Raw genomic sequence first — 13502 nt, 5'->3', positions numbered from 1 at the left:
CTTGTAGGATCCATCCATTGACTCCATACTCTTTCAGGACTTCCCAAAGTTTACTTCTATCTACCTTGTCAAAAGCTTTTTCTAGGTCAAAAAATGCACAGAGAACTTTTTTTCCTACTCTTAGACTTTTTTCTGTTATTTGTCTTAAAAATACAAATTTTATATCGAGAATTTTGATTTATTATTTTCATTTAATGATGGAAAAAATTAGTCATTTCGCAATTAAAATTTACTGTCTATGAATAATATTATTTTGTTGTTTTGAAAAAGAGGCGGTGGAAGTACTATTGAATGAAACTAGACGTTTCAAGACATTAAAAGTTTTAATTAATAAACATATTGAGTTGAAATTTAAAATAATTAATTTTTTTAATTAATATAATCGTACAGCGTTCTCGCATGTATAATTAGCGATTTGGAGTTTTTAGATGTAGAGTTAAATTTTATAGGAACACCGCATTCCTCACGATTATTAATTTAAATAAGCTATAATTCGTGAATTTCTATGGTTGTGTCATTAATTATAAAATAAATAAATTATAATGAAACGATAAAATTATATAATAAAATTATTTCTTATTTTATTTTTTTATATAATATTTTATAGAAATTTATGTATTTTACTATGTATGCAAATTATGTCCCGATTTTTAAAATTGAGAACCCCATCATTTCAAAATCGAAAAAATGTATTTTTGAATTTTACTCGAGTGGTTGATCAGAATAAATAAATATTTTGACTTACATTTCTCAATTTAAACCAAAAGGTCAGAAATTCTTGGAAAGTTTCAAAAACATTTATCTCTTAATTGTTAGTTTGTAACAAAATAATCCGTAAATGAACTATTTATTGTCACGAGCACATTCTCATCGTGCGCTGTGCCCGTGGCTTGCAAGCTTGAGCGCGCGTCTTTTGATTCCCGCGATTCCCGCTCAGATATTTATTCTTTACATTTAGAATGCTTGAATGAAACTTTATCGAAAACATCTCTTTAGATCGCAGTATTTATATGCGTGTTCATATTCTGAATTTTTTGCTTAAATAAGTTAAAGATTAAGTTTCTCAAAGCTCTGTAGGCTTTGAGGAACACAATATTATCGTGACACTCGCGGTGAGCACTCGTTTTTTGACAGACAGTTGTAAATTTATATTTTCTGAACCACCTTAAAATAACCGTAAAAAATAAAATCCTTTTCTTAGATATTTTTCTCTATTTCACGTTGTTATGCAAATAATAGGATTTTGGTTTTCATATTATTTTTTATACATGTATAAAGCAAAATATCCTACAAGTCTTCTTTTAGATTTTTTACGTATCTTGCGTCTTTTAGCGTAATATTGGAATTTTTGATTATCTGCATATATTTTAATTTTTTTTTTAAATTTATCTGCTATATCATCAGAAATCGTACCTTACCGGCAGTAGATCAACCTTCCATACCATGAAGGCAGCAAATCTACACAATATCGATCAAGTTAAGAATCTTCAATAACAGAAAAATGCTTAACGTCTGAATAAGACTAGATGGAAAATAATATTTTTAAATTAAAATTATTTCTTGAAAAAAAGATCCTACTCGATCTTCACTTCATTGGGAATCGATATTGTGTAGATTTTCTGCCTTCATTCTGATCCCTCTAATAGCTTAATTGGAAAAGCACCTGACCGGAAATCAGAAGTTTTGTGGTTCAATTCCCAATATACACATCTAGATATACATCTAGAGCCATATATACATCTAGAGCCTCGTCTAGTGGCCGCCAGGGTTCTTATTTTCGTGTACAACGTTACAGGCTGATTCCGATGGACTTGATAGTTCATATATTTTTTTTTACATCTTTTATTATTAAGATTTGTACTTAAACGTAGTTTTCTTTCGGCTCTTGCATTTCTCAAAGTTTGAGACCGATATTTTGTGTATAAAAAAAGTTGGAACGTTCAAAAAAGGTCGAAGTTCAGAAAAAAGATAAAATAATTTTCAGTGAAGTTCCTACCAAAATGCAGTATCTAAGCGTACTTTATTGTACTCTAATACATTTTCCAAAGTTTCAGCTCGATATTTTATTTACAAAAAAGGTTCTTAGGTTCAAAAAAACATTCAGTGAACTGAAAATGTGAGGTCGGTAATATAGGAATTTAGCTGTGTCACATGCCCTTAAACATGAAAATTTTTCAATCATGTTTAAATTTTACAGCGCTGGGATTGTAAAGTTTCAATACTTTCGAATTTCAAAAATTCCAAATATTAAAGTGCCAACATTTTTATTATATAACAAATGCTTTTAAGTAATAAATTTAAACATTTAATTATTTAATAATGTATATTAATGTAATGCGATATCAAAGTTAATATTAAAATTATTATAATGTAATACAAGGCCAAAAATATAAATGGATCCGACCAGTGGCGTAGCCAAGGGAGGGGTTTTCGGTGTTAGAACCCCCCACCCCTTGACGATGGAAGACGTACATCCACTTCCTTTTTGTATACCGTCTCAGTCCTTCGTTTTTCCGATATACCTTCCTAAAATACTTCCCCGCCCACTCTCACAGGTAATGAGGTGTCTCCCTAATAGAAATTTTCCAGAACCCTAATAAACCTATTTATTTCTAAAACACAAAATGTGAACCATAATACTGTAAACTTTAAGCGGCGGGCAATCTATGGTACTCATTGTAAAATGAAATTAGTACCCATTTTCGCAAATGAGTTTCTTAGTACATAATTTAATTAAATAGATTTAAAAGGAAAGCAGAAAAGTGTTCCGTATGCTTGAAAGTAGACATTCAATATTTAAAAGTTAAAATAATTTCAGTTTGTAATTGTACGCAACACAATTTCATGCAAGCGAACTGCTGGCACTTCCATGTGAACCTACGTTACGAAAAAACCGCATGCTCAACCAATCAATGAGGACAATTTAAATTTGGGAAATTTAAAAAATGTTCATATACAAACGCTAATGTATTTCTTAATGATATTGAATCATTTAATGTCTATCAAATTTCTTAAGAGAAAAAAATTTGATACTGAACTAGTCGAATAGCAAATGTAATTAATATTGCTGCATTATTTATTCTATAATTGAAAAATTTGAATATAAAATAATACTATACTACATTGAACTGTTATTATTAATATTATTGTTATTATTAGACTGAGTACATTAGTACAATATTAAATAAACATTTTAAAAGTTAATGTTCAAAAAGGAATAATATCATAATAATAATAAATATGATATTAACAAATTTTATTTCTTACTTTAGTACCCAATTTTTCCCTCTAAGTAGGAACTCACTTTATGTTCAGCCATGAAAACAACCCGTTTTGTGAAATTCTGGCTACGCCACTGGATCCGACTTTGTGGCACACACTTTTGTGTAGTCCTGATTTAAAAGTGTGTAGTCCGAACTGAAAAAATTTTGCAGTGGACAATAAATTTTATTTTCTAAGCAAAATTTCCAGGTTTCTAAGCTGGTTTTTTTTAATTATTAAAAAATAAATCAAAATTCCTATTTCTTTATCACAGACTTAGCAGTCTCCTCTTTTCCTCCCTTTTACACCTTTTTCTCGTTTTCCATAAAAATACTAACGATATTATTAGAATATATTTTATTTTATCGAAAATTTATTTATGTAGTTATAATATGTATTTATTTTATTGAAAATTAAACACTTTAGTTAAAAATTCATCATTTTTGATTGGAAACTTAACTGTGAATGTTTGAAAATTCAACTATTTGGTTAAAAAAGAACTTTTTTTTTTAAAATTCATCTCGTCGGGGAAAAACGTAATGTTTTTTTAATACATTTTTATCGGTAGAGAACTCATTATTTTCACTTGAAAAATCATCTCTTTCGTCTAAAATTTAATTATTTTGTTCAAGAATTCATTTTTTTTAAATTACTTTTTTTTCATTGAAAATTGGATGCTTCCAGTTGAAGATTCATCATATAATTTGAAATTCATCATTTTGGTTAATGATGTAACTATTCTGTTGAAAATCTGTTTTTTCAGATTAATTTTTTTTGTTGAAAAATTATTTAGTCTAGTTAATGATTCCTCATATAAGAGAAACGTTCATTTTTTTGGTTGAAAATATAACGTCTTTGTTAAAAATCTGTATTTTCTTTGGTTTAAAATTAATTTTTTTGTTGGAAATAAAAGCAATTATTTCAATTGAAGGATCATCATATAAGTTGAAAGTTCATCTATAATTTTTTTGTTGAAAATGTAATTATTTTCAAGGCCGTATCCAGAGGGGAATAGACCCCCCCCCCTACCCGAAATTCTGTAAAACATGTACATAATATACCTATACCAAACATATTATACACCTACCTTTGCCTATACTTTCCTGTGTGTCGCTGCAAATTTGGTTCTATATTCGCCTTTTTGGTTTAAAAACGCATCTCTTTCGTTAGACATTAAATCTTTTTTGTCCAAAAATGTAACTGTTTGGGTACATCTATTAATTTTAATCAGTAAATTGTTTATCATTATCAATTAGTGACTTGATTTCAGCTATGAGTCAGTTATATAATTTATTCACTGATCGAAATTGTTAAAAAAATAAAAACTGATTCAGATGTACAAATTAATCTGTTTCGGATGATGATTAAACTATTTGGTTGAAAATTCGTCTATTTTGTTGAAAATTCAATATTTTATTGGAAATTAGGAATTTAAAGTGTTTTATTGAATGATGAAACTTTGAATGATTAAGTGAAACGTTTCATTGGCCCACATAAAACTCCCTCATAGTTTTATGCGTAATAAATGGTAAATTACATCCCCTATATATTGCTAACGTTCTAGTACTCAATATTTTCCATTTCAATTATACAAACACGGAAATTTTCCAATCATGTTTAAATTTTACCGCGCTGAAATTGAAACTAGGGGTTCGATGGCCCTAGCCCTGTATCTCTAGTTCAAAAAAGAGGCACGTCATAACATAACCCATCTACTACACTTCTGTGTTCCATGGCTGAACTGAACATTTGATCCAACCGCGCCGTGCAGGAAGAAGTTTCGAGAAAATTCAGAGAATCAGAGGCGAAGAAGCATTGAGAAGCACGAGAAGAGAAGACAGTTTATTACAATCTGTCTGACCACGCGAGTGCAAATAACGACGCAGAGTGCTAGTGGAGATAAAGAGTTTCTCTATTAAAGCAGGTACAGAAAAAACTTCATTTTTCCCTCTTTCATGAAGCCTCGAAAATGCCGTGACAACTACGTGTCTGAATTTTCTTTCGATCGATTCAATTCACGGATTCTTATTCCACAAAGATAAACAACTCGCGCTAAAGAAATCTTACAAACGCTCTCTCTATTCATTTCATAACGGTTTTCGGATTGAAATTCGTTCATTTGAGCCTATTCCGGTTCGAAGGTCGAAGATTCAGTTCGCATTTTTTGTCTAAAAATGCAAATTGTGCGTTCAAGTCCGATCCAAACGACGAATCCCCGATGACTAATGTCTTTCGAGAATATTTCATTTCCTTAAAAGCTTGGAATTTCAGAAATATATTATCACTTAACCTTAAAACCAACTTTCATCCTCAATCAAAATGGGATTAAAAGTTCTAGATATATCTTGGAACTATTTTTGCGTGATGATAACGTGGGTTATAATTTGGAGGAGGGGATAATTTTCTAGAAAGATCAGGGCTATGTAGAATAGAGTTTTATATGGATGTTAAATTCAGTCAAAATATATATTCAAGATGCTGATAATTAATCTTCGAAAATCGAAGGTAACAATTTTCATCGGAGGAGCATCGTGCCGTCGGCCATTTTTAAATCATTTGACGAGAGTTGCTGACTGCTTTCAGCCTCGTAATCTTAATCGATTTCAAAATTTTTTTTAAAGTGTATATTGTTTCGAAGTTTTGACGAAGTTCTTTTTCGATTTGAATTTTTTCGAAATTTTTTTATGGTAATTTTTTTTAAAAAGAGAGAAAAAAAGTCTAGTTTTATTTACATCTCTCTTGCTGGGCATGAGGTATTTTTCTCTCTTGTGTTAATATCTAAAGTCTGGACTATTCAAAAAAATATATTAAATGAGGCATGTTTTTATTATAATGTTTTAGATCAGTAATAAAGGTTAAATCAATTTTTGTATTTTCATTCTACACGCGGAAGTAAATAATTATATACGAGAAAAAAAAAAAATATATATATATAAGTGTTTGCTTTTTATCTGGTATATTTTAGAATTTTCAATGTCAGTCGCCAACTTGGTGAATGCCTCATGGGTAATACTTTTTTTTTTAATAAATCAAGTTCTATTTATCTCCCGTTTTGTTTCTAAAAGTTGGCATTTTTAGTAGACGATTCTGCTAAAAAGTAAAAGCTTTTTTATATGATAATTAAATAGAATTTGATTTTAGAACGAGTTACAATTTGTAATTTGCCAATAACTAATAAAGTCCGTTTTAAGTGTTTGAGTGACATTCAACAATGTCATTCCTTAAATTGACTCTCAAAGACACATTTTAAGTCTAAATCTTTTAACATAATGAAATAGGCGTGTATAAAATGATTCTTGAAGTTTTAATAGTTTAATCAATTGTTAATTTTGTAGTGGGTTTATTTGAATTTATTGGTAATAAAATAAATAATTATTTACTGATATATATATATATATATATATTTTTTTTTCAGGTCGTATTCTTGGCTTTTCCCTTCTTCGAAAAGAATTTTCTAATTGAGTCAGAAACTTAAAGATCGAGAATGGTGAAGGAAACTACCTTCTACGACGTCCTGGGTGTAAAACCCGGATGTACACAAGAAGATCTCAAGAAAGCCTACAGAAAGCTGGCTTTGAAGTATCACCCTGACAAAAATCCCAATGAAGGCGAGAAGGTAAATATAATGAGATGTTCAAAAGATACTTAACAGTATTATGAAAACTTATCGCCGCCCCTCCCTTTTCTATTCACAGAAAACACAAAAGACTATATAAAAATTCTCTCAAACCTGGGGAAATAGGGTAATTGTTCACGAAATAGAGAAAAAAAAGTTATTTTAAATATAATGAATGTAAAGGTACCATATTCAATATAAAACACCTAAGTTGTACAATGTAAATATATTGCATTTTCAACAAATTTGTTAAATTTTTTACTACCGAGTTGTTTTCAGCCAAATAGCTGAATTTTCAACCAATTGGTCGAATTCTTGAACAAGACATATTAAACTCAAACTAAAAACCGTTGCATTTTGTAAGAAGTAGTTAAATTTTCAGACAAAAAAAACGAATTTTGTAAAAAATTATTAAAATTTTAATCCTAAAGGACGAATTTTCTACTCTAAAGTAGGATTTTTTAACAAAACAGTTAAATTTTCTACAAAATAACATGATATTCTAACAAAATAGTTGAATTTCTAACAAAATAATGGAAATTCTGAATCTTTAGTAAAGAAACAAAGAAGATTTTTATTTTAAATCAAATACATTCAAGTTAAACTAAAGAAGAAAAATGATCAAGAAGATAGTTTAATCCACAACCAAAACAGATTAATTATTAATCGAACAGTTGCACTTTCAACCAAGAAAGATGAAATTTCTACCAAAACATATCAGTTTTCAAAGAAGAAAGATTTCTAATTCAAGAGAGTATAAAATATCAATCAAATTGATGAATTTTCGAGAAAAAAGCCGTACTATCTACAAAACAGTTGCATTTTCTGCCCGGATGTATGAATTTTCATCCAAAGTCAATTTTCTACAAAATAATTGAATTTTGTACCGAAATAATAGATTTTTCAACTTAAAAATACGTATTTTCAACTAGGCAGTTTAATTTTTAATTAAAAAATACGAATTTTCTACAAAATAGTTCAAATTTCAACGAAGTAGCTTAATTTTCAACAAAATATTTCAAATGTCAACCAGGTAGTTGAATTTTCAAAAAAAAAAGTTGAATCTTCAACCAATTAAATGATATTTTAACAAACTATATTAACTTTCCACCAAGTAGTTGAAATTTCAACAAAAAAAAAGATTATGCTATATTGAAATGTTAAGAAGTTGAATTTTCAACAAAAACAATAAATTTTAAAACTAATCGGAATAGGTCGGTTTGCATTTGAAGAGATTGCATTTTCAATAAAATATTTGAATCTTCAACCAATAAAATGAATTTTTAACAAATTAGCTCAAATTGCGATTAGGATATCGCCCGAGTCAATGGTTGACCAATTAAAAAGAGGCCCGAAGAACGAGAAGCCCTCGTTGATTTGAATTAAATATTTTAGCATGACGTCATTGGAATACATACGACTTTTTTGAGAAAATATTCTGAAAGTAAGTCATAAATAAATAATTTAAAATAAATAAATCATGTTTTTTTAAGCCTGTTAAATATACGAATGGTAATATTTGTCAAGTGTAGAATGTATTTTCTCAATCCTGTTCCATTCTTTTGTCGATTGACGACCTCTCAGTTTCACGAAATAAAGTATAAAAAATTTGAGGCAAGTGTATCAGATCGATTTAATCAGAATTGGATTGTATTTTGAGAAACTGAAAGATCTTCAACCGATAAATGAATGGAACAGAATTGGGCAAATGCCTTCTACACTTGAGAAATAGTATTGTTCAGACATTTATAACTCACATTTGGAATATTTTCTCTAAAGAGCCATTTCCATCTATTCTAGCATGACCGGGACGTCATGCTACAAAAGTCACTTCCGCGAAATTTTTAAGTCCTTTAGATTATTCTATTGTATTGTTTTTTAGTTGGAACATTGTACTATTTCAAGGAAATGTTATATTTGTCACGTCGTACACTGCCGTAACCAGGATGAAGTCATTTTGTTTATTTTTTCAGTAGATATTGTAAAAATATTGTAATATTCAATGTTTTCTTAAATTTTAAATAACTTCCGCAATGATTAATTCTGTTCAATATTCTTGTGCCTTTTTCGAAGCTAATTTTCTACAGTATGGCGGCAGCTTATGAGCATACATCTTTTTAAAAAAAATCCTATCACAGTATCAAGTTGACGATATGTGAAAACATCTTGTTGGTAGGCAAATAAAAATTTAATATATATTTCAAGGGACTTTCATAGAAACCTTATGGTTGTATGGTTCATATATTTACAAACTTGAAAAATAAATTTGAAATGAGCACGAGAACATTAAAAAAAATATTGATTCTTACGGACGTTATTGCAAATTTAAAAAAAACATTTTAATTTACAACAGTAAATGTCAACAAAAACACTGACATATAGGATGCGAAAATGCGTACACGTTTTTACAGCGCGCGCATTGGCACAAGGCTGGGACAGCAAATGAACGTCGCTTGAACGTCCGTGAATTACGCAATGGTTAACTGTAGTTGAGATTTTAGTTAAGCGATTTATTTTCAGCCAAATAATTATAGAAAAACGTCAATTTTCATCCAAAAATCTTTTAGTTAAATTTTCGGTTAAGAAAATTAATCTTCATCCAAATAGCAGAATTTTTAACAAAAAGGGATGAATTCTAAACTAAAAACATAATATGCCGTATACTTTTCAATTAACAATAGATAACTTTCAACCAAAAATATTTGGATATCCTTATTTCAGGGCTTACCCAAATTGGAACTAATACCCTTCCCAAAAATAAAATATAATATGAAAATAAATATAAACGTTTTATTTATCAATATTCATACAGTTCACACAATTAAAACAATATACAATAATGAAATGTTTGGATTATAATTATCAAATTTCTTTCTTCTTGGCCGTCGTTTTTCTTTATTCTTTATGAATTTTCATTCAAAATTTTACAAAAAATTTCTCTTTTTTAAAACTGTAATTTGAGGTTTAATTTGGAGAAAGATTGATTTATTTTATAAATTATTTAATTCGCATTTAATCGAACAAAAAAAGGGAAAAGGGGAAGTTTCTTGAACAAAAGGGAAAAAGAGCCATTTAAAAAAAGTGAAGAGTTTGAAGATTGTCCTTGGATATTTTACTTGTAAAGCGTAATCACTAATTTTCAGTTTTCCAGGCTCGAAAAATTGTTATTCTCATTTATGTTTTTCATGTGTAATCATGTGCCAGACATTAGGTAGTTAATGTTTATCTGTAACTTCATGCATAAACAAATCCAATGGATTTTAAATGCCATGTAAATGAAAAGAATAGGAACTTTTGTCCTGTATAAAAAATCAATTTTAATCAATGATTTAAAATCCTATCGTGGAACAAAAGATCTAGAGACTGCAATTTTAAAACTAATTCGATATATTTTGTGATTGCAGTTCAAACAAATTTCACAAGCTTATGAAGTTCTATCCAACCCGGAGAAGAAACGCATTTATGATCAAGGTGGCGAACAGGCTTTGAAAGAAGGTGGTGGACCATCTGGTTCGTCTCCTATGGACATCTTTGAAATGTTCTTTGGTGGTGGCAGAGGAAGAGCAAGAGGCCGAAGAGAACGCAAGGGGCAAAATGTAATTCACCAACTTTCAGTATCTCTCGAAGAACTGTACAAAGGAACTGTGCGAAAACTAGCGCTTCAAAAGAACGTGATCTGTGATAAATGTGAAGGTGAGATTTGAGAAGTTGAAGGGGAAAAAGTTATTTAACTGCGTTAGATAATAATAATTGAACAACCACACCCGATATATCTAGTGGCGTTATTTACTCAAACCAACCGTGAATTTAATTTCGACAAAAGATAAAACGTAACCTAAGGATTTGGTTTTAGGTGTCGGTGGAAAGAAAGGAGCTGTAGAACAATGTAGCAATTGCAGCGGCACGGGTATGACTGTACAAGTTGAACAATTGGGGCCAGGAATGCTACAACGATTGCAGTCAATATGTACGGATTGTCAGGGCCAAGGAGAGCGTATTAATCCCAAAGATCGATGCAAGCAGTGCAGCGGCAGAAAGACGATTCGAGATCGGAAAATTTTGGAGGTTCATGTCGATAAGGGCATGGTTGATGGACAAAAGATTGTTTTTGGTGGAGAGGGTGACCAAGAACCTGGATTGGAGCCTGGTGACATCGTGATTCTTCTTGATGAAAAGGAACACGAAATTTTTAAGTGAGTTTGTATACTTGAATCATTTATTATTGCTTTTACTGCGAAATTCGCAGAAATGAAAAAAAGTATATATTGATCAAATTTGGACGAGACACTCCTTTATGTAACCGTTTTGAATTTAAAAAAGAGGAAAGAAAAAGGCATCGTCCAAATCTCCTTCTTTCATTTTTTCCTTTTTTTTTCAATAAAAATTCTGGCTTTCTTATCGGTTTTGACATTGCCAAATTTATTTTTATTTAATTAAAAAGAGTGTGGAATGAACATCGAAAAGTTTGTAGTCTATTTATTACATTCGAAATGTAAAAATGCAGTCCACTGTTAATTTTCAATTTGTTTACAATTGCTGTTAATTTAATTTGTTATCGTTATGGTGGCAAAATATTTCATTGTTTTTGCAAATACAGATCTTATTTCTTTTACTTTGATAAGAGAATAAAACATAATTTCATTGAACAAAAAAAATCATATTCGTTAATTCTTTAATACTGAGTGGTTGATCATTCGAATTATTTCAAGCGATTTTACGATTCGCCCACTTAAGGAGGTGGCAAAGAATGTCATGGAATTTCAAAGGAATTTAAAATGATTTTAAGTGGTTTCTAATCATTTATAGAGAATATGTAAAGTATTGTCAAAGATTTGAACGGCTCACAGAATATCTATAAAATCGATTTAAGATTTTAAGGGGTTTTGATAGATTTTAAAAGATTTAAACCTTTTTTAATGGGTTTAAAAATATTGCAGGGCATATCGCAACAACTCTTAAAGGATTCAATGGATTTCAAAGAATTTTTAGGGTCTGAAAGGATATTGAAGGATTTTCAAAGTATTTAAAAATATTACAAAAGATTTTACAGCACTTCTAAAAGAAATGCAAGTAACTTTAAAGTATGTTAAGGGATTTCAAGGAATATTTTGGGATGTAAAATTTAAATTCTTATTTGAATAATTTTGATCAATTTGGATAAGTCATTTCTGCTTATGTATGGTTTATGAATTTTAGATTTTTTAGATCATTTCAGTATACTCTGATTAAATTATAATTCATTATTGTTCAAATTGTTCTCATGCATCAAAAGAGTTTTTATTACAATAAGAAATTACGAATATAATTTAAGATACTTAATATTAATCAACTTATTTGCTCACGTAAAACTATCATTTAATGCTCTTAACTTAGGAAATTTGACAATTTTACTGTGAAACCCCGATAAATAACAGGCTTTCTATTAATTAAAAAGAGAGCTATTATGATTTAAAGAATTTAGCGTTTCTTGAGTCTGATTTTGTACATTTTTATCTATAATTTATGAGAGAAAGAATTTTTACTTTTTTCCATTATAAGAAAAACTTTCTGCAATTTTTTGTTCTGTGAGATTTTTTTCGCTCATTTAAGTTTGACAATCGAATTGATGATCTTCCAAACATACAGAAATAATAATTTTCCCAATTTTGTCAAAAAAGGAATTTGTCACACTTTATTCGTTCACACATCATTTATGCTGAATTTAATTTGGAATTTTAGAAAATAATTATCGTTTTTATTTTAGGACGGGGAGATATCGTAAAGAAATATAACCCTCACTTGAAACGAGAAAATTTTGACATGGAACGGGAATTTTTAAAAAGAATTCTAATGTTTTTAATTGGAATTGGGTTTCTAATTGGCTTGAAAAAGAATATTTTTGCCGAAAATTTAATTCATTCTTTAGACATTCATCTCTTTTGTTTGAACATGCATTTTTTGAATAAAAATTTAATTAGTTATTTCACTTGGTTTTGATGTAAAAATTATAATTTTCAGTTGAAAGTTCGTCTTTTTTTGTAGAAATTAATATTCTTGGTTGAAAATTCATCTATTTGATCAAAAATTCAACTATTGTAGTTAAAGATCCATCATTGTAGTTGAAAATTCATCTTTCTGGTTTAAAATTTGACAATTCCAGTTAAAGATTTACAATTTTAGTTAAAAATTCGTCACTTTGTTTGTAAATTTTGAGGTTGAGGATTATTTTTGTTCAACTTAAAATTCATTTATTAAATTTTTTGTTGAGAATTGATCTTTTTCAGTAAAAATGCTTTTTTTTCTTTAATTCGATTATTTCATTTAAAGATTCATCATTTTAGTTGAAAATTCAGCAGTTAGGTTGAAATTTTTAGTATTTAAATAAAAATCCGTATTTATTGTTGGAAATTAATTTTTTCCGCAGAAGTTTAACTAATTAATTTTTGGTTAAGATTTTGTAGAAAATTTAAGTATTTGTTTAAAAATGAATTATTTTGCAATTTTTGCTCTAGCGTGTTAAGGGATGTTTAGAATGAATGTCATGAATTGTGGGTCCGGATGCAATAAGGGCACATAAATTTTTTTCGTGCGAAAACGAAGTCCCCTGGAGGCTTTAGAAAAAATTTTCGAATTTTAATTTTCAAAA

The 13502-nt window shown here is 29.1% G+C and overlaps 1 protein-coding gene across 1 annotated transcript in view; it reads left to right on the top strand.

Annotated features, from left to right (window-relative positions):
* Nucleotides 1-4998: 4998 nt before the first annotated feature.
* Nucleotides 4999-13502, top strand: part of LOC117181407 (dnaJ homolog subfamily A member 1) — a 14750-nt gene continuing 6246 nt past the window's right edge. The window contains exons 1-4 of the mRNA XM_033374027.1: nt 4999-5185; nt 6677-6877; nt 10282-10570; nt 10731-11070. Of these exons, the coding sequence (XP_033229918.1) occupies nt 6746-6877; nt 10282-10570; nt 10731-11070 (761 nt within the window). The 5' untranslated portion in view covers nt 4999-5185; nt 6677-6745. The remainder of the gene's footprint in view (nt 5186-6676; nt 6878-10281; nt 10571-10730; nt 11071-13502) is intronic.

The sequence above is a fragment of the Belonocnema kinseyi genome, chromosome 10 (assembly GCF_010883055.1).
Source record: "Belonocnema kinseyi isolate 2016_QV_RU_SX_M_011 chromosome 10, B_treatae_v1, whole genome shotgun sequence".
Classification (NCBI taxonomy): domain Eukaryota; kingdom Metazoa; phylum Arthropoda; class Insecta; order Hymenoptera; family Cynipidae; genus Belonocnema; species Belonocnema kinseyi.
The sequence above is the reverse complement of the archived record's forward strand: the minus strand, read 5'-3'. Positions and strand labels throughout refer to the sequence as shown.